General features: G+C 39.0%; 1 protein-coding gene across 1 annotated transcript in view; it reads right to left on the bottom strand.

The window, feature by feature from the left end:
* Window positions 1-4,202: 4,202 nt before the first annotated feature.
* The window catches only part of ASTN1 (astrotactin 1), a 519,295-nt gene continuing 500,927 nt past the window's right edge, over window positions 4,203-22,570 (bottom strand). Inside the window, exons 19-23 of the mRNA XM_040408285.1 lie at window positions 19,528-19,679; window positions 16,092-16,227; window positions 15,461-15,561; window positions 6,902-7,085; window positions 4,203-4,440 (exon numbers count right to left, since the gene is read on the bottom strand). Of these exons, the coding sequence (XP_040264219.1) occupies window positions 4,203-4,440; window positions 6,902-7,085; window positions 15,461-15,561; window positions 16,092-16,227; window positions 19,528-19,679 (811 nt within the window). The remainder of the gene's footprint in view (window positions 4,441-6,901; window positions 7,086-15,460; window positions 15,562-16,091; window positions 16,228-19,527; window positions 19,680-22,570) is intronic.

Here is a 22,570-nt window from a genome sequence, read left to right as displayed (position 1 = left end):
TGGATTACCAACACAAAACAGTGGCCATAAAACAAGTAATAAAAAAATTAACACAATAATCTGTAAAATTAAAAATGGGATTCTTAACTCGGCAGTTCTTAGCAAATTATTGTCTTCAAATGAGACATTGGGGATATACAATAATTTTGGAATTTTCTAATTTACAAATATTTGCAATTTGGAGCCACTGTCAGAAAGGAAAAAGGCAAATTCTGAAATTTGCCTAAACCTTGCATTGGTATGTCTGAATGGCCAATTATGCTGGAACCCCAGTCTCTCAAGGCTCTATATGCTATAGGTGACTACAGATCCCCTTACAATGTATTGAGTACTGGCAGTGGTCATCACATACCCAACGAGGACCCCTACCAATTTAGGACTATTAACAGGGGTGATGATCAATTTGAATTCCAAATGCGCTCACATTCCGTACTACATTACACATAATCAGGTTTCAAAGCTCGATAGTCCAGAGTCAACTATGATTTTGGGAGCCATTACTAGACACTGTTTCATTGAAAGATTTCCATGAGGAGTGTTATAGACAGGGAACCAATCACAATAAAATGTTCGTTTTTTTACAGTTTATACAATAAAGTATCATCTGATTGGCTACTTGTAACAAACAGCCAGTTATCACATTTTCTTAGTAACGTCTATTGCCATGCTATATTTTAATGAAATATTATTCAAAAGAACATGTCCACAATTAGAAATATTCAAAAGCGAATGTTGGTTGGTTGACTGCTGGTTACATTTTGATACGACCTTGGTAAGCCAAACTGTGCCCAACAATTTACAGCCATGAACGTACAGTGATTAATTGTCACACAGAACAATTATATTTCTGTGCAACAGATGACATTCCCATGCTAAGGAGCACTTCTTATTAGGGCATAGGAATCTCTCATTTGCTTCCTTATGTGCCTGTGGAAATACATTTAAAGGACATTTCTTTTTAACCCAGAAATGATATACCTTCTTCTTAGTGGCACCCTCAGTGACTCCCTACCTCCAGCCCCAACCTTGATTATGATGGATTTATAGTGGAACAGATCCTTACAGATTCTACTGACTTGGATCCATCAAATTTCCATTAGGCTCATGGGTTTTAGTTTTGTTTTGTTTTTTTACTTCAGAAGGCAGCAGATTATGCAATCCTTGCCACCAAAAAGTAATGCACACCCTACAAAATAAACTCTTTGTATGAACAAAGCCTAAGTTTATACTAACATTTATGGTGAGAAACCAGATTTTTAGGTCTTGGCGACCCCTACATTGCAGTAGTCCTCACTTTTCAGGTAGTGATCTGTCTTTAAAAGTAATAATGCAATCTTAGCAGAAAAAAATATATTTCAAAACAAAATCTGTGTATGAATAAGCCAGCAGAAATTTCACATAATTTGATTATTCCAATTCATTGACCAGAATATTGATTGTCAACTCTACTGTCAAGATCGTGTGTGTCATTTGGTCTGAATAGTGGATCTTTCTAGCACAGGATAGCATTCAATATTTTATAGACTTTACTTTTTATTTCCTATTAACAGTCTTGTTTTGAATTTCCCAAATTTATACATTTATGCTAAAATATTTTTTATGAAGTGAGGTGTAAATCAGTGTTACAGCAGATGATAATGCTAGATTCTGTATACCCCCTTCACCCCTTTACTTCCTCACCCAAATTATTTAAGTCTATGAAATATGTGTTTCCTGTGAGACTCTGCATTGCTATGAATGACACATATTTGCTACAAAATAGTGCAAAGTACAAAATAAAATGACTAACTTTAGTTGTTTCTGGCAGGATGACCCAGTCTCATGATAACACTATCTTCAGAGAATTGCTTTTCTTACTAGACATCTATTGACAAGAAACTGCTGATCCACATCTTGGTTCAACTCATGATGCTTCTGATGTACTCCTTAATGGCTCAAGGAAAAAGACTTCACTTTTTTTGGAACTATACAATATTGCAGTTTTTTTCCTACAAAACCAATGCACTATTTGATCTTTGAACCCAAAAGACCAGGAGTTAAAGTAAATCTCGACATTATATACATGACAATTTTAAAATTGTGAGAAATAAAAGTAATTTTTCCTGAATGATTGAAAATTAATAATATATGACTTTCAACAAAACAGTTGTACTCTTGAGATTGTCTTGTAGAACCAAATACCTTCTAAATACTTTTCATTATCAATGCAGATTTCTTATGTACTTTTGCATGGTGTGAAATGAATGAAATAAGAACATTGGGAAAGTGAGATGGATACATTTATACATTCCCCAACAAAATACAGAAGAAAAACTCAAGACGCTGTAGTTCTTATTGAATTTGTTTAGGTAATCCACTAACATACCAAAGAGTATTTAATTAGTTCATGAATATTTTTGAAAAATAAGCTTGTCCACACGTAGTGCAATCTTATTATTCACTGTAAGCAATTGGGTAATCTTTGCTCCTTTGTACATGGGTAAATGGGTGGATGAATTTCTTTCAGACCGTAAAAGTTGAAGTCTTATGGCCTTCATGACAGTCAATAAGTTGACCCAATGAAGCAAGTCAACATGATTGCTTACAGAGGTCTGGTCAGCAAAGGGGAAGTTTAGACATTGAACCGATAGTATTCATATTTTATGATGAGTAATGAATGAAAGTGATGTCTCGTTGATGTTTTAGCAGTGCTTGAAATTATGGTAAAAATGAAAAAAAAAAATAATAATAATTGTGGGAGGCACTAGTAGTTGAAATGACCATCAGCTGTTCGGATAGAAGACAGTAATTAAGTCATTAATAAGGGTAAAGTTATAGTAATCCAGACTGGAAATTTAAAGAGCATTTATTTTTTGAAGAGTGAAATCACCACTGACAGGAAATAGCATAAGGGTGTCATGATGGAGATGTAACAATGAGTGGGTCAATGGTTCAAAGGAAGAGACAAACAATAGATTCACAATTCCATGCATTAGCTCTAGAGATGTGCAAATAGATTCATTAAAATCAAAATTAGACCCAACATTTTAAAAAAAATTCTGCAGAATTTGGTAGAATCCGAATTTCTTCAGATTTGTTTGGCTAGAATTCTTTTTTGAGAGAGAAATTTTTCCAGGAATTAACATGACTTTTGATTCGTACCTGAATTTGGCCAATTGGACAAATTGAACTGAAAATAATTTTAGGAAATTTACTCATCTCTAATTTGCTCTAATAATGGAATCGTGTGGACAAAAGGGAAGCTTTCAATTATTCAAGCAGCACACTACAGTAGCTTCTTAATAGATTTCACATTGGCTGAGTAAAAATATTAACATCTTAGCTTTAAGGTCCTGGTCTATTGAGATCAATAAAAAACATCAACTCATTTTGATAGAAAAAATAGTAAACTGTAAAAAAAAAATCCTTTCTCTCACGTGTCAAAAATGTTTAGTGTAAAAGGGACTTGGATGTTCTTCTTGGGGCAAAGCTCCTACTGAACCAGTCATTTCAGCTGGAAGACAATGATAAATAGACCAAACCTAGCCAGAATCAGGCACTATGTGATCAGCCCGGTTGCCTCTAGACTCTTTTCAAGCAAGCGCAAGAAGGAAAAACTCCAAAAAGTTTACTGAACACATGGACTCTCAATGTAGAATAATCCTTCACTTATAGATAAAGAATTGAAGGGGTTAATTTTGTATTTTAGAGATCAAGTTGGACATTCTTAACCAAGACAGATCACTGACTCATACTACAAATATACCATAGAAAAACATTGTATAATTTTCATTGGTTTTTAAATATTTTTTTACATTGCAAACCTCATGGCATAATGGGGTAAACATCTTCATGACATAGAGCCTGAGTTACATCATTGTTGCAACCATATAAGTATTATGTCCATAACATTGGGTGCAATACTGTAGGACATTACATGGTATACATCTAGGGGTTGGGGTTTCCGGTATTACCTTGCATTGTGTTTAGTGCACCATGACTGAAGAGGCCATGACATCTCTTGCCATGCTCATACATCCAGAAACTAACAGGTGGCAGTCATATGTTGTCCAGTTTAATTTCTGTTGTAAGGTCAGAACTTGACACAGGGCTATTTGATCAGCAAGTCTTTTTTTTTTTTGTACAGTAACAAATTCAGCTTGCTTTTATATGAAGCACAATCAGTTCCTGAGTCCTGGTACCAGGTGAGGCACCAGTGACGTTCAGTTGTCTTTGCTGTCTCCATAATCATTGCTCAAGACTATAAGTACTTGTTCCTCACAGTTCTTCCTCAGGTCTCTACTCAGTTCAGTCCAGTTCACTGCATTAGGCTTGGGCTCACTGTAGCGACAGGCTAAGTAATGCAGGGAAGAGCGCCGTAGGCTGATTCTCGGCTCGCCAAGAAGAAAACTGCATCGTGAACTCAAGGCTTCTAGCTGAGATAAAACCAAGCCAGCTTTCCTGTAAAGGAACAAGAAGTATGACAAATATTTCTTTGTACAGTACATTCAACATTTTAAAAGGAAACTGTCAGTAGATTCATGCTACCAAAACCACTTGCAGCATGTTATACTAACTGGCTCTTGCATTAAAATAACTATATGCATTTAGAGAGAAACTTGTCAAACAAGTCTCAAACTAGGCAGGCAGAAGCTGAAAGGGGAGCCGCCTAGTGGATGATTCTCCCTATGCCTAACTATTTTGAAAACTATGCGGGCAATTTATTTTTGTTGGTGAATTTTTGATAATGGCATACAGTAATAATACATTTGGTGCAAGTGCAATATGGTTGGGCCTATTTCAGTAAAAGTATGACTGGGGGATGATTAGGGTGGAGTTGTGACTTTTTGAGACTTTTTAAATAGTCACACTATAAATGTGTCACAAAAGTCACCAACTCTGAAATTTTGACAAAATTTTCAGTCCAAATCTGTAGGTGGCATTGAAAGGTGCAATGCTCAAACATTTTATGCAAGTTACCCCAAAAAGTTGCAAAGTCTGTACTAGCCAGAAGTTTTGTGTGCAGGGCTTGATAAATTCCCCTTTGTTTTTTCTAAAATACTGAACTAGTTAGGGTAGCATGAATCTACTGAAACTTTCCCTTTAATTAAAATTGATCAAAGGAATTATGCCACAAAAAAATATTCTAAATTTTTCAAACTAGCACCTGGATCTGAATACTTTTGTTAATGTATATAATAAAAAAAAAATGCAGAACCACTGAGATATACAATAATTGTATCTGTATAGCGCCACCTGCTGTTTGTTCTTTTCTTTTTTTTGTCCACCTTACTGGGGTGGTTGCACATGCTCAGTTCAAATCTTCAACTATCATCAACCATATATCATGTTAGAAATGTTGTCAGTGAGAAATGACATGGCCCTTTAGCTGTCAGCTTGAAATAAATCTAGCAGAGAAACTGGATCAATGAATGTGAAGATCTCTGGATCCATGTGAGGTACAGGGCTGGTTCTAGCTTAGTTAGAAATATTGTCATGTTCTATATGATGTCCGATTTTAATTTTTTACATCAATCATGACATAAAAAATCAAACAAGCACTGAGTGAAGTATATGAGTCAGTACTGGGTCGGGATAGGTAGTCTAGTATAAACATATTGTAAATGTATCTATGTCCTTCAGCATATTTCTCCATTATTAACAGGACACTATGGTTTAACACAACAGTCTTAATATTAAGGACATTTATTCTTCTAAGCCACTCTGTACAGGGTGGGCCATTTATATGGATACACCTTAATAAAATGGGAATGGTTGGTGATATTAACTTCCTGTTTGTGGCACATTAGTATATGTGAGGGGGGAAACTTTTCAAGATGGGTGGTGACCATGTTGGCCATTTTGAATCCAACTTTTGTTTTTTCAATAGGAAGAGGGTCATGTGACACATCAAACTTATTGGGAATTTCACAAGAAAAACAATGGTGTGCTAGCACAGGCTTCCAGTATCCGTAGTTTCAGGTGCTGCACATCTCGTATCTTCACAGCATAGACGATTGCCTTCAGATGATACGAGTTGTGCAGCACCTGAAACTATGGATACTGGAAGCCTGTGCTAGCATTTCTCCTGCGGTGTTGCTATCAGTGTGTGAAGAGTGGGAGAAGAGGGTTGCATTGACAATCCAACACAATGGGCAGCACATTGAACACATTTTATAAGTGGTCAGAAACTTGTAAATAACTCATGAAAGAATAAAGTTACGTTAAAACCAAGCACACCATTGTTTTTCTTGTGAAATTCCCAATAAGTTTGATGTGTCAAATGACCCTCTTTATATTGAAAAAAAGAAGTTGGATTCAAAATGGCCGACTTCAAAATGGCCACCATGGTCATCACCCATCTTGAAAAGTTTCCCCCCTCACATATACTAATGTTCCACAAACAGGAAGTTAATATCACCAACCATTCCCATTTTATTAAGGTGTATCCATATAAATGGCCCACCCTGTATATTATAGTATAAATATATTATAGGTCCCTAACACAACAGGAAATAACAACTACTATATTCCTGGGCTCTACAGCAGAAGTTGCCAAAGAACACTCCCGCTCTAATGTCACTTCCTATTGCTATTTGCCAGGAAAGCCCAACCTGCATTCCTTGATAGCTGTAGGCTGTTAAGGCATGCTGGGAGTTGCAGTTTGCAACAGCTGGAGGGCCACAGGTTGGGCATTCCTGCTATTAGCTGAAACTTCACCACACTCTTTTCTACTCTACCTACCCCCTGTATGCGTTTAGAAAATAATACTGGTTTTAGGGTAGTAAAAGCGATCTGGCTTCCTCATAACTAATTTATCCTGAACACAAACAAAACAGAAAGTGCCCGCTTTGCCAAATCAAGATAGTAAACTCATAAACACAAGCTTAAACACAAGCTTGAATATTAATCATAAAAGTACCTGGGTCCTAGTTCATCCTCACAACGCCAGGTAAACTCTCCGAAACTCTGGAAGTGCTGGTTGTAGTGGAACCGTACACGGTGCAGACTGGGGGACCCTAGTTCCAGCAAGGTGTTGTACGCTGTCTGTTGCTCCTTCCCACTAGTATAACCATTGAAGAGGTTGTAGATTTTATCAGCCACCTCTAGGTTGACATAAACAAACACACAAGCGTTAAAAAAGTCAATAAAATCTACACAATTAATGGTGCATTGTCGAGAACTCGTTGCCACTGTAACGACCACATAGTAGACTACATTGAATCAGATTAGCCCTGCATTCTCACATTTTGTTTCCCTAACTCATTATTTTCTTAATAGCAGGACGTGAAAATACAAAAGAGAATATTCAGGAGAAGCATCGAGACAAAACAATAACCCATTTTAAATGTTCTCTATCATCTTTAACAGTTTATTAACTTCGGTCTTAATTATATTTAATTGACTTGCCAAGGAAGCTAAACTGCAGAAGCTGCCGCAACAAATATCACTGAATATACAAAATGTAACAGTCGGGGCCATGTAACTGAACTTAGAACGTTCCTGTAATTTATTACATTGAATTAATTACAATTGTTAAGAAATTTGATCTCAATTTCTAGAATGTCTTTTTTTTTCATTTAGCATTTGGCAGATTTCATGAGCCAGAACCAATTCTGGTCTGGCTATTCAAGCGTCTTTTTCTTTTTAATGCAATGTTGTGATACTGGAGATATGAAAGGAGCGGAATTACTCAAGACGCTGGGGGCCTTTCAGAAGTCGTGGAGATGACTCTGCAGCCATCTTGGATAATAGAAGAGGAGACTAAGAATTAGCAGATCTGCAGCTAAAAAGATTAAAAAAGAGGTCACAATTAGTGATGAGCGAATTTCATATTTTGAAGTTTGTGTGCAGGTTCGTGTTGTGGTATTTACTGAATTGCTGAAGGCATTCCGCTATGCATTCCGTCATGGAATTTTGTTATGGTCCGTGGTAACAGAATCCATAATGCAATTCAGTAAATATCACAACACGAACCCGCACACGAACTTCAAAATATAAAATTCGCTCATCCCTAGTCACAATGCAACTGTTCTCTTCATTCCACAGTTAATGTGAATTTTCTTCTTGAATAAGGCTACTTTCACATTAGCGCTGCGTTGGCCGGTTTTGAGATTCGGCACAGGCTCTCAAAACTGCAACGCAATGCTTTAATTTTGTCCCCATTTATTGTCAATGGGGACAAAACTGAACAAACAGGAACGAAGTGGACCAGAATGCATTCCGTTCCGGTTTGTTGCGTTCCCATGCTAGACACAAAAAAAAACATTTTTGTGTGCGGCCTGGGAAACTGAACAAGCCGAATCCGGCACCAAAAACCATGTAAGTCAATGGTGCCGGATCTGTTTTTTTTTCAGACATGAAAAAACAGATCCGGCGCCCATTGACTTACAATGGTTTTAATATTTTTTTATATAATACAACCGAATCCATTCTGAACGGATGCAGCCAGTTGTATTATTATAACGGAACTGTTTTGCTGTGGTTTTCAGATCCCATGCCGGATCTCAAAACCGGAGACTAAAATCGCAGATGTGAAAGTAGCCTAAGGCCCCTTTCACATGGGCGAGAATTACCTGCGGGTGCAATGCATGAGGTGAACTTATGGCACCCGCACTGAATCCGGACCCATTTACTTCAATAGGGCTGTTCAGATAAGCGGTCATTTTCACGCATCACTTGTGCGTTGCGTGAAAATCGCAGCATGTTCTATATTCTGAGTTTTTCACGCAACTCAGGCCCCATAGAAATAAATGGGGATGCGTAAAAATTGCAAGCATCCGCAAGCAAGTGCAGATGCAATGCGATTTTCACGCATGGTTGCTAAGGAGACGAGGGATGAGTTACCCGGGACCCCATTTACTTCATTATTTTCCATTATAACATGGTTATAATGGAAAATAATAGCATTCTTTAATTCAGAATGCTAAGTAAAAGGTCCATTGCAGGGTTAAAAATAAAATGTAACTTACCTCATCCACTTAATCGCGCAGCCGGGCTCGTCTTCTTTCTTCTTCTTCTTGCAGGACCTGGCTGGAAAAGGACCTTCGGTGACGTCATTGCGCTCACCACTTTTAATAATTGTGGTGCACTCCTGCAGGTCTGTGAGCCAGCAAGGGTGCACTGCCCACTCGCTTCTCTGATCTACTTACTTTGTGAGTCATAAAATGTTGTGCAAAGGACAAACTTTGCTACTTTTTTTACTCCAGTTTTCTGGCATATAGGGTATGATAAATGTCCTCTAAGATTATATAATTTTGCATGGTCTAAAGGTAGCCTTAAGTGGAATTTTTCCAAGTAGACAAAGACAGGTTGGACAGATAATTGGTCTTTTCAGGGTGGGAAAATCAGACTGGAGATGAGCAAATAATTGAAAAGTCTGATTCGGCTGATTCGCCAAATTTTACCAAAAAAATTACGTTGTCACAAAGCACATTTTTTTGTAAGTAGCGGGTGCAATGACAGGGAGCTGCTATAGCGCCGCCCTCGTCATTGTACCCCTCAGATGCCGCGTTCATACATTATCCCGGCATCTGAGTGTAAAAACTGTGTAAAATTAACAATAAAAAAAAATTCTATCAAACTTACCGCCTCCATTTGCTCACGACGGGATGGCCGCTGCCATCTAGCTTAAAAAATCTGGAGTGAAATCTCACGTGGCGCGAGATTACGTCATATTACGGCAGCCGGCGTGGTCACGTCATACGTCACCGCGCATGGGATTTTAGTTAAGATCTTCAATCAAGATGGAGGCTGGCGGCCCGTCGCGAGCAAATTAAAGTTTAAATTTTTTTAGTTTTTTACACTATTTTAGGTTAAATCGATTCGCTGACATAAAGCACGAGGAAATTCGGCTTCGAGGCGAATCGAATTTATCCTAAAATTCGAATCGAATTCCACAGCAGATTATGTATGAATGTATGTGATTTATAGCTACGCATTTAATATTGGAACTTTTATCCGACCATGGTTGAATATTTGTTATTAAAGGGGTTTTCTGAGTTTCTGATATTGAAGATCTATACTCAGGATAGGTCATCAATATTAGTTTGGCTGGGGTAAGACACTTGAAATCCCTACCAAACAGCCATTTGAAAAGGTCACAGCACCACGGTGAGTGCCATGGACTCTTCCCTGGCCAGGGATGTCACGTTCATAGGTCACATGGCCTACTGTAGGAGCAGCTAAATCACATGCAAGTGAATGTGGCTGACTTGCAATACCAAGCATGGTTGCTATCTAATAGACTTCCCCATGCTTGGTAAGCTGCTAGGAGTTCCGCAACCTCCTTCAAGAGCTGATTGTCAGGGATCTCGGGTGTCAGACCCCCCGCCAATCTGATAGTGATGACCTATCCTGAGGATAGCTCATCAGTTTCGGAATCTCAGAAAATCTCTGTAAAGCCACCTACAGTATGAATATGCATACAAACTAACAAAGTGTTAGGAAAAGGTAAAGCTACATGCATTGTTAGTGGCAACAGTTAAATCTTAACCACCAGAACACAAAATTTTTTAACAGTGCCATGAAGGGAACAGAAATAAATAAACCATTGAATAAATTAACATTTTAAAGTCTCAGAGAGAAAATATAGTGCCAATTCTAAAAAGCCTTGGCCCTTGCATGAACAATAAAAAAAAAGTCTGCCTTGTTACATGAATTTTTTAGTACTTTATGTAATCCTGATCTCCTTCTGAATGAACAGAAGAGGAGGGTATGGACTAAAAAAAATCCAAAGTTAATCTCACTATAGTACGTGAATCAACTTTTTTACTTCCTAGGGTTGTTTTATGGTTTGTGATGCATTTTGTATGTTAGTTTTTCATTTGACAGTGTCTATCTATTCATTTATTTACAACAAGGAGCATTTGGTTATGAAATATGCAGAAGATGGTAAGAGACTTATCATCTCAACTTTTACTCCGTCTTAGTACCAAATGGACAAACATGGATATAAAACAACCGAGCATATTGTCATCCAATGCATACATATACTGACATTCCCCGAGGTGTCATTTTTGGCTTTATATCTGAAAAGAACTCTTAAGTAGTGATGGCCTTGCGGTTCGCCCGGCGGTCGTATTGCGCCGAACTTTGCTCGTTCGCGGTTCGCCGAACGGGCAAACATATGGCGATGTCCGCCGGCTCCATATTCTTTTACATTGTGAAGAACTTTGACCCATGACACATCCATCAGGGAGTACAGGACAGCCAATTGAGACGTTTCAGCACATGGACATACCCCCTACCTTATAAATAAACCCGATCTGGGCGCCCTTTTACATTCAGTGTTTTGCCAGTGTAGGGAGAGGTTGCTGTGTGGAGCAGGGACAGGCTGTTAGGGACAAAACGCTAGCTAATAGGGCCGCAAAAGTCCTTTTAAGGACTGGTATAGGTGTGCTATCTATAGGTGTGATATACTGAGGGGTGTGATATACTTATAATATACTTTCTAACATAGTAAGTATATAGTGCATTTGTATTGTGCAGCAGTTGTGTGCTGTTCTGCTGCGATACCGCAGGTATATAGAGGGACAAATGCTATTAGAACAAATAATTTCTACTGGTGTGATTGAAGCAGGGGTGTTATATAAGAATAATATACTTTCTATATAGTGCATTTGGGTAGTGTAGCATTTGTTTACGGTTTTGCTGCGTTACCTCAGCTACAGATCATGACAAACGCCATTGGAACAAATAATTTCTACTGGTGTGAAATACCAGTTGCCCCCCCAAAAAATGATTGAAGCAGGGGTATGATATACCAATAATATACTTTCTATATAGTGCATTTGGTTAGTGTAGCATTTGCTTGCGGTTTTGCTGCGTTACCTCAGCTACAGATAGGGAAAAACGCTATTGGAACAAATAATTTCTAGTGGTGTGATATACCAGTTACCCGTTCCCCCCCAAAAAAAGTGAAAAAAAAAGTGGGCTACAGTAAAATTGTTATTCAGTGACCGCATAATGTACCTCGAGCCACATAATCACAATTTCTTTTATGTCAGGTGAATGCCTAATTTTTAAGGCCCGTATTCTTCTGGCCTAAAATAAAATGTCTCTAGGCTCCAGCAGGGCACATTTCAGAGAATTTCCCTTTAAGACACATAAAAATGTCCCCTAATTAAGATACATATTTTTTTGTTGGAATTTTTGTCATTGATCCCCCTCTGGTATGTCACTGTCCATGTTTTGGGACTATTTGTACACTTCTACTAAGTATTTGGTGGCTGCAAATATGAGCTGAAGGTTTTCAGGTTCGCCTGCCATTAAAGTGAATGGGGACTGCCGCGAACTTGTCGTTCGCGAACATTTGATCGCGTTCACGCGATCGTGAGCCGTCCCGGCCGATGTTCATCCATCACTACTCTTAAGACTCTCCATAATTTATTTAATTCTACATGCAAAACAAGCATATAGACAATACCTAAAATTGTACATAGTCATAGGAAAGTATATAGCCAGAGGTGTACCTTGAAGGAAACTGGTAACACAGCCCCCCACCTACAATACACTATTTATAATGCTCATGTCTTCGGTGCCCAAGTGTGACTGCAATCTTGCATCCCCCATAGCCTTGCCCCTGGTTATAGTGCACAGCTATAGTGGACGGGTTACTCCATGGGTGTTGATCTGTGCTTTGGCAGCCAGGGATCTTAACCATACTTGCTATGATAAAATCACGCCTCTACACTACCAACAATGTGTGCTATTCCTATGTAAAATCTTGGCTATGAACTAACATTCACCCGGTTTGGTGATCATTTAACTATTTATAATTTTCCAATATCAGTGCACAAACATATCCTTAAAGGGGTTCTGGAAAGTTCTAAAGCTATCTCCTGACTAGGAAAGGGGGAGGGGTTCTGACAGCTGTGACAGATTGGGGTCCCATTGCCCCAAATCAATGGTATGGTAGCTCATGGTTGACCACTGGTGCTCCATTAATTCTCAATGGGACTTCAGTAGATTGCCAAATTCAGGTGTTGGCTATCACCAGCAATCCCATAGAAATTAATGGAGCCACAGTCACAGCCTGCCGCTTCATTCATTTCACAACCTTAGTGGTTGGACCTCATTGATCAGATGTTTATTGTGCAGTGTCTGGGTTGAGGTGGTCCCAATGCTACGCTGGGTCCTCCTGACACCATTGAGGTCACTTATTGCTGCTCTCTGAAAGGAATGGTAAGGTGTGGAGCACCCCAATGGGAAATAAGGCCAGAGAGTCAGGGTCTGCAGTTAACCAGTGTGCTTCTTTACTAGAGGAACTATACGCTATGTACGTCTTCAGGGGCAATTTATTTTTGTCATTGCATTTTACTCATTTTGGGCTAAAAATCTTTTTTTCAATTGGTCTTTATTAAAAATATCAAGCTGTTCTGTCACAAAGGGTTAATTGTTTATCTAGCTGTTTGGATGGTACTTTCACTTTCACTTTGTGCAGGTTATCCCTTGTCTGTAAATTACTAAGAGGTCATAAACAATGATTTAAGCCACATTCTTATCAGTAAGATAAGAATTTAGCTATAATGAGTATTTATAAGCTCAGAGATCAGCTATAAGGTGCCCGTCAACTCCCTTCCTGATGGCGCAGGGAGAAAATTCTGAATTAGCTACTAGATAAACTCAAAGCTGTGCAACAGCTTCATATTTTAATAAAGACCTATTGAAAAAATGATTTTAAGCTCAAAATGAGTGGAATGCAATAATAAAAAAATTGCCACCAATGTTGTACATAGCCTTTGAGTGCAAAACAATACAGGCAAGGCACTGAGCTGTCTTCCTCAGTCTCCTCCTGAGCAGCAGAATGTTTCATACTGAGGAAAGGCCTGCTGTCCTTCTCTTTCTCGGAAGGCTAGTATCCTGGCCAAAGGCTGGTAGCCCAAGGTCTGTGGCTCAGCATCCCTATCTCAGCATCTTCTTCTAGTCACTCAAGAAGTCCGATAGAGTCTCTCCTACTAAGCACTGGTCCCTACCTGCAGACTGGTAGAGTATCTTCTACTTTGCACTAGTCCCTATCTGCAGACAACTAGGGGCTTCTCTCCTTATATACAGTGTCTAGCTGAACTAGGATCTTCTAGTGGGAGAGGTGGAAGGGAGAAGCAAAACCTAAAAAGAAAAGTTGTTACATAGGCTTGTATAGAGTTTCAGTACAAGTCTATTGGAATAAATAAGCCGTTTTTTTTCGAGATATAAACAAGTCTTAAGAGATAAATAGCTAAACTAGACAGAAGGTCAGTGTGTCAGATTTTATTTCTCAATATAAGCTGGCTGTGCATTAATCCTTTGCACAGTGCAGTGCTGTTAAAGTGTAATAACAGCGCAAATGAACAGGATATATTACAATAAACATACCGGATGAATGCATTTTAACAATATGAAGCAGTATAAGTGCCCATAACAGCATAAATCACAGTGAAAATTAACCCTTCATAATGCAATAAAGTAGGGAGTTGATAGCTTTGCATGGTAACAATTAGTGCAACTGTTTATAAATAGTCCAAAGTATTCTTGCTCGAGGGCAATACGATTGGAGATAATTTTTGAACCTGGCAGACACATTTAAAGGCAGACACATTTATGGGATTATGTAACATTTACTCATTTTGAGCTAAAATCTCCTTTCAATTGCTCATTATTATACATTTTCAATAGTTTTTCCTCTACAGCTTTCATTTCCAGTGTATCTGTGGACTGAATCTTCCTGCTTCACAGTGAATGCATCAGAGAGCTGCTCTGATGGCTTCTCTGTGGCCTTTATCAGTGCTTTCCTCATATAACGAGCTCATAAGTGCTTATTGTAGCTAACTTATTATTTTATGAGCTATATGAAATCGGGAAGCAATAGTCTGCAGAATGAAAGTAGAGTGAACGCTGTAGAGGAAAAAATGTTGAAAATTTTTAAATAGAAGCCAACTGAAAAAACAAAAACAAAACACAATTTAGCACAAATGTAGCAGAGTGCAATAATAAAAAATGCCCAAATAGGTCTGTATTATTTAAAGGTGTGCTGTCATCAGATATGTGAAAATTTGAAATGTATAATAGTCATTTAATAACTGTATGTTTTATATATGTTTACCTTCTGAAAGCTGAAATAAAACCATTCATTATTTTTACCTTGATGTGGTGAAAGGGAATATGCATTTTGATCAAAACATATACTAAGTGCTAAGGATGAGCGAACAGGTTCATGAGTTGGTCTGAATTTCTCAAAAACTTTGTTTCTCAATTATATACAGTATATATATATATATATATATATTGTCTAGGGGATACTCTTTCTCATTATAGAGAGAATCTAGTATGCAGAGTAAATGCGCACATTGTATGCCTATTGTAGGCCAGGTGATACCCCTATGTATTTCTGGGAAATGTTCACTTTATTTTTTTGTATATTACAAGCAGCGAATTAAATTTTTCACATTCTTGGACAAATTATTTATATATATCTTTTCGTGAGGCATAAAACAACATTTACCTTGCGACTTTACGTCATCCACCTCAGGGCAGGGCATTCGCACAGTGACATGACTCGGCTCAGAACGTCTGCCTGTGTTGTCAACTCCCCATAATGTGAACCTGATCAAGCCAGGAGACAAAGCTATTTTAGAGTGATCAATGGACAAGACACGCTGCAAGCTTTCCTAAGTCAGGGAATAACAGGGGTTAAGCTGCAAAAAGCTGTCTCTGATGAGGACCGCAAATTATATTACCTGCAACAGAGCGGAACCCCCGAGGCAGGGTGTAAAGATTATCATACTTTGGCCAAACTAAGACCTCAACTAAAAAAGATATTACCAAAGCTGATTAAATGGGAGTAATATGAAAAGATTAATTTACCAAACCGGGGTTATTAACGGGCGCATAAGTCCTAAGGCAACAGCATGTCACCTGTTAAATAATATGGGGGACTATTAATAGAAAAATCTATTAACCTTTTTTTCCCACAATACTCCATAATAATTCACTTGACTGATTCACTTTACTAATGTTAAAGATGGTCAATTTAAATGAAAATAGAATCAGAGCACTTTAGCAGACAGAGTCTGACTCCATTATATCCCTGATAATCAAATAACAGTATGGAGCAGCGGGGGGATAGCGCTCACGTGTAAGAAGTGTCAGACGCCAGGCAGCGGACCACGATCGATATAACGGTGGAATGTTTGTCGGGTACTTGGGCTGGCATCACACAGGGAGATTTTGCTCCTGAGATAATATCTTCCACGAAACTTAGAACAGTCTCTGATGATGGGGGAAAAAAAAGAAATGGGGAATAATTGTAACACTCAAAATACACTGTAAAAAATGCGCTGGTACATGGGTAAAGGTAAGTAGTAACATATAACATAGTACATAAGGCCGAAAAAAGACATCTGTCCATCCAGTTCGGCCTGTCATCCTACAAGTTGATCCAGAGGAAGGCAAAAAAAAAACCCTGTGAGGTAGAAGCCAATTTTCCTCACTTTAGGGGAATAAAAATTCCTTCCCGACTCCAATCAGGCAATCAGAATAACTCCCTGGATCAACGACCCCTCTCTAGTAGCTATAGCCTGTAATATTATTACACTCCAGAAATACATCCAGGCCCCTCTTGAATTCCTTTACTGTACTCACCATCACCACCTCCTCAGGCAGAGAGTTCCATAGTCTCACTGCTCTTACCGTAAAGAATCCTTTTCTATGTTTGTGTACAAGCCTTCTTTCCTCCAAACGCAGAGGATGTCCCCTCGTCACAGTCACGGGGATAAATAGATGATGGGATAGATCTCTGTACTGCCCCCTGATATATTTATACATAGTAATTAGATCTCCCCTCAGTCGTCTTTTTTCTAACGTGAATAACCCTAATTTTGATAATCTTTCAGGGTACTGTAGTTGCCCCATTCCAGTTATTACTTTAGTTGCCCTCCTCTGGACCCTCTCCAGCTCTGCTATGTCTGCCTTGTTTACAGGAGCCCAGAACTGTACACAGTACTCCATGTGTGGTCTGACCAGTGATTTGTAAAGTAGTAGGAATATGTTCTCATCACGGGCATCTATGCCCCTTTTGATGCAACCCATTATCTTGTTGGCCTTGGCAGCAGCTGCCTGACACTGTTTTTTGCAGCTTAGTTTGCTGTTTATTAAAATTCCTAGATCCTTTTCCATGTCAGTGTTACCGAGTGTTTTACCATTTAGTATGTACGGGTGACTTGCATTATTCCTTCCCATGTGCATAACTTTACATTTGTCAGTGTTAAACCTCATCTGCCACTTATCTGCCCAAGCCTCCAATCTATCCAGATCCCTCTGTAGTAGTATACTGTCCTCTTCAGTGTTAATTACTTTACACAGTTTAGTGTCATCTGCGAAAATTGATATTTTACTATGCAAGCCTTCTACAAGATCATTAATAAATATATTGAAGAGAATAGGGCCCAATACTGACCCCTGAGGTACTCCACTAGTGACAGTGACCCAATCTGAGTATGTACCGTTAATAACCACCCTCTGTTTTCTATCCCTCAGCCAGTTACTTACCCACTTACAGACGTTTTCTCCGAGTCCGAGCATTCTCATTTTATATACTAACCTTTTATGTGGTACAGTGTCAAATGCTTTGGAGAAGTCCAGATACACGACATCCATTGATTCGCCGCTGTCAAGTCTAGTACTTACCTCCTCATAGAAACTGATTAAATTAGTTTGACATGACCGATCCCTCACAAAGCCATGCTGATATGGCGTTATTTGCTTATTTCCGTTAAGATGCTCTAACATAGCATCTCTCAGAAAACCTTCAAACAGTTTACCCACAACAGATGTTAAACTTAGTAGAAATGAGAAGAGACTTTTTACAGCTCACCTTCTGTATGGTGCCAGACGCAAAGAAGATATGTGAAAAACACACTTGATGACCTTGTAAATCAACGGAAAAACTCCAGTATCCAATAAAAAACCGTAGAGATTTTATTGCGAGTCTTTGAAAAAAAAATAGGGAAGGAAGTGGACACATGAAAGTCTAAGCTTTTCAGGGCTAACAAAAAGTACCCTTATTTATGCCATGAGTAAGGTTCATTATTGTTAGACCTGAAAAGCTTAGACCTTTATGTCTCTATGTTTGGCTTAAAAAATTCACAATAAAGTCTCTACGGTCTTTTATTGGATGCTAGAGTTTCTCTGTTGGTTTCCAAGTGTAAAGGAAAGAACAGAACCTGTATTGTTCAGCTCAATAACATACTTAAAATGAAATAAGTTACCTACTGTATGTGCCAGCTGATGCAGTACTTTCCTAAAAAATGGACCAAAAAAGGGGAAGAGTTTGCTTTAAAAGGGTTCTGCTAGGTTTTTGGGTGTGGCTTCCAAACATCCCATGATTTGGAATTCAAATGTTGATGTTTGGCTTACAATTTATTTTTTATAAATGTATTTTTTTGCTGGCGGTTCATGTATTAATTCAGTTATTTATACAAATTGGCTCTAGAGATGAGCAAATCGATGAAATTAATCAAATTCTACCAGAATTTTATAAAAAATTATTTTGCATCTGCATCCAAATTTTTGGTGACTGGATTCTGGCAAATTTGAGGTTTTGGAAAAAGAGAGAAAAAAAATTGAATAAAAAAATCATAAAAGTGGCAGACAGGAGATAAAAATATGAATCCTAAGAGGTCTCAGTGTGTCCTACACACTTTTTCAGGCCAATTAGAGCACTATCGATTTGAATAGAATCGGTTCCAACTTGAATTGAATCAACGGATTTGGATGTATTGAACCCAAATCAAATTTTGAGCAATACGCTTATTATCACCTCTAATTGACACAATGCTTAAAACATTTGATTTGGTTTTCAATATGTACACTTTGGCCCACATTTACAAATGGAGTTGAACCGTTTTTGGCACAAATGTTTTTTAGACACATGAAACAGAATAGAGGTTTGCAACACCAAAAAGAATAGAGGTTTACAACATGCTCAACACTTTTCCAAGAAAATGGGTTGTGTTTAAAAAGTGGGGATGATTTAAAATGGGGCAAGTGAACAAAAAATGTGCAAAACTTTTGGTGCAAATATTTGGCGTAAACTAAGTTAACAAATAGGTGGTTTAAAGCTAAGGACACAAGTATCTTAAACTGCTCAAAATTTATTATACAGAATGATAAATTTGGCACATTTTTTGACTGCCTGGTCCAAGTTTAGGCTTTTTAACGTCAGACACTATTAGTAAATGTGGTCTGGCCTTTCTTAAATGGAGTCTGTCACCAGTGTTTAATGTTAAACCAGGTACAATGCCTTGTAGTGCTAGCTTAGCTGTAATGATACCTTTTACTTAGCGATCTGTTGCTTCATTCGAGAGAAAAAGTAATTTTAATCTATATGCAAATGTGCAATTAAGTGCACTGAGGGTGGGTCCACGCTACTAAGTGCACCCTTGCTCCTCCCGCTTCTTCTGTTACTCCTGCTAGATTGACAATAAAAGCTATTTCCATGACACCGATTAAAAGCTCCTGCTAGAAAATTACATTTATTGCGAAAAAAACTCTTCTCACCGTCATCGTTACCTGCTTCCATTTTGGAATGGTCCAGTTTGTCAGTAGCCTTCTCCTGGCTGATAAGATAATCTGCTATCCGTGCTCCGATGGGGGATTCATAATGCGTCCACTCAAGCACCAGGAGGGAACTGCTGGGCTCCTGCAGCATAGACAGATGCAACCTGTGAGGACATAAAAGAGGGTTTTGAGAGCTGACGGCATAAAAGGCGTGTATCATTCACTGAGAACCAACGAGATCGTTAACGGGTTATATTACCATCAAGAAAAGTGATGATATGTCACTAGGATATGCCGTCCGTTTGTGAATGTTAAAGGATATCAACTGATGGGACCCTAGTGCTAAGAACAAAGGGGCACATTTATTAAGACCGGTGTTTTAGATGTCGGTCTTAATAAGCCCCTGCACTGGTGGTGGATCCGCTGGAGTTAAGAAGAGGCGTATGCACCGCCGCTTCTAAATGTAAGACAGCTTCCTAGCTGTCTTATTTTAGGACCATTTTCAGGTGTAGAAAATGGTAAATGAGAAGGGCATGCCACCTATGTTTTTAGATAGGTAGTGCTGCTTCATTTTGGATATTACCAGAATTCTTGTGCACATGTTATGTGCCACATTTATTAAGGGTGTATGACACTTTTCAGCAAGTGGGAGATGCTTATCTGAAACTGAGTGGTTAAGCTTGAAAGGTGTGCTGCTTAAATGGGTTGTCCCATGAAAAATATTCTACAGTTTTCAAACCAGCACCTGGATCTGAATACTTTTGTAATTGCATGTAATTAAAAATGCTGTATAGCTACAGAGTTAATCAATGAAACGTATCTGCATAGCGCCACTTAATTTCTTATTTCTTTGTCCTGCTCACTGAGATGGCCGCACATGCTCAGTTTTATCTTTCAACTGCCTCCTGAGCTGTCATAGGGAGAGCATGGACACGCCTCCTGAGCTGTGATAGGGAGAGCGTGGACACGCCTCTTGAGCTGTGATAGGGAGAGCATGGACACACCCCCTGAGCTGCAACAGAAAAGACACTCCCCCTGAGCTGTCAGCTTGATATGAATCTAGCAGAGCAATAAATGTGGAGATCTCTGGATCCGTGTGAGGTACAGGGCTGGTTCTAGCTTTGTTAGAAAGAGATTGTCATGTACTATATGATGTCTGATTTTCATCTTTTATATTATTCATGGGATAACCCTTTAAGTTGTTACACTGTGCGCCAAAATTAAACAAAAAATTCTGGAGCAGAATTCTGGTGCAAAGTACGCCAACTAGATGATATACATTAAAACCAGCCAGTCCAAAGACTGCATTTATCATTCAGCATCTGGTGCATCTTTACACTGTCTACATCTTTAATCCCTTTATAATCCAAATTTCCATATAGCTTATGTGAATGCTGACGACAATCTCGCGCCCGCGCTGCTGCTCCGAGTAGCCGCACAAGTGAAGAGGCGCAGCTTCGGCTACTGAATCAGTAAAAGTTCATGTGCTACTACACTTTCCGCCCAGGGGAGCGTCAGAGTGAGTAACTACTACTTCCATTATTGATACTACTACCTACCTCTCCTAATCTCTCCCGCCCTCTGAGCATACTGCAGTTAAAGGGAGACAGCTGTTGCACAAAGGGCATGACACCTGATAAAGGATATGCCCCCTGCGCTATGACAGAGGGAGATAGCTGCTGCAGAAAGGACATGTCCCCTAACAAAGGACACCCCCCCGTGGGCTGTCAGTTTCAACATTTGGAGCAATGAATGGGGAGGTTTCTGCTACAGGGCTGGTTCTAGCTTTGTTAGAAAAAGGATGTCATGGCTGATTTTCATTTTTTTTTTTACATTAATCATGGGATAACCCCTTTAATCATAATGTGGCTTTCCCTTTAAAGAGCCCAGTTATACCATGTCCACATGCTGTCATGGGTGGGGTATAATGTCAGTACACACCTTCACTACATTGGTTTTACTTGGATCAGCTAGAAGTCTCAGCATGTTCTAATATCTACAGAAAAAGAGCTTACCTATTACTCTGGTCACTTTGGATAACTACTTTCCATTTTTTTATTGACTTACCCTATTTGTAATGATTTGAGCTAATGAATCAGGGGCACAACCCTATAGATTGGATTATGGAGCTTCACAGCACATGAAACATACAGAGAGGAAACGCGCTGCACACGTCTTACAAAATTGGTTTAGCAAGCTGCGATCCATAACTTAATAAAAAGAAAATGATTACTCGTATCCCACAAAGCTCAGAGACGTGTGAAACAGAACATGAGACCGGGAACTGTGGAAACATAATTATCTATAAAATATGTTTTATTGCGTCATATAAAAGAGGAGACAGCTACAAACAATATCCTGTTAGGGAGACAGAAGCTGGGACTCTGCGCGGGCACCGAGGACGATCTGTGAAAGGTGATGGCGGAGGGAGAACAGCAGACAGAGCAGTCCGCAATAAATTTGCAAAAATTCACAGTCCGGCCTTAAAGGAGTTTCTCGTTTTGAGATCCTAAGTAATTGGATGTTTTAGGTTGCGGGAAGTTATTGTCGGGAGCTCATCTTCCTGCAGGAGAAATGTAGTATCATCCATGCACACGGCCGTCGTTTTGGTCCGCATTCGAGCCGCAGTTTTTGCGGCTCGGGTGCGGACTCATTCACTTCAATGGGGCCGCTGTCCGCATCCGTTGCTCCGTTCCGTGGTCCGCAAAAAAAATATAACCTGTCCTATTCTTCTCCTCTTTTTGCGGACAAGAATAGGCAGTTATATTAAAGACTGTCCATGCCGTTCCGCAAATTGCGGAATGCACACGGACGGCATCCGTGTTTTTCAGATCCGCAATTTGCTGACCTCAAAACTCATAACGGTCGTGTGCATGTAACCTAAGGCTACTTTCACACTTGCGTTTTGTGCGGATCCGTCTTGTATCTGCACAGACGGATCCGCACAAATAATGCAAACGCTTGAATCCGTTAATAACGGATCCGTTTGCATTATTCAAAAAAAAAAAAAAGTCTAAGTCAAAACGGATCCGTCTTGACTTACATTGAAAGTCAA

The sequence above is a fragment of the Bufo bufo genome, chromosome 9, assembly GCF_905171765.1.
Source record: "Bufo bufo chromosome 9, aBufBuf1.1, whole genome shotgun sequence".
Taxonomy (NCBI): Eukaryota; Metazoa; Chordata; class Amphibia; order Anura; family Bufonidae; genus Bufo; species Bufo bufo.
The sequence above is the reverse complement of the archived record's forward strand: the minus strand, read 5'-3'. Positions and strand labels throughout refer to the sequence as shown.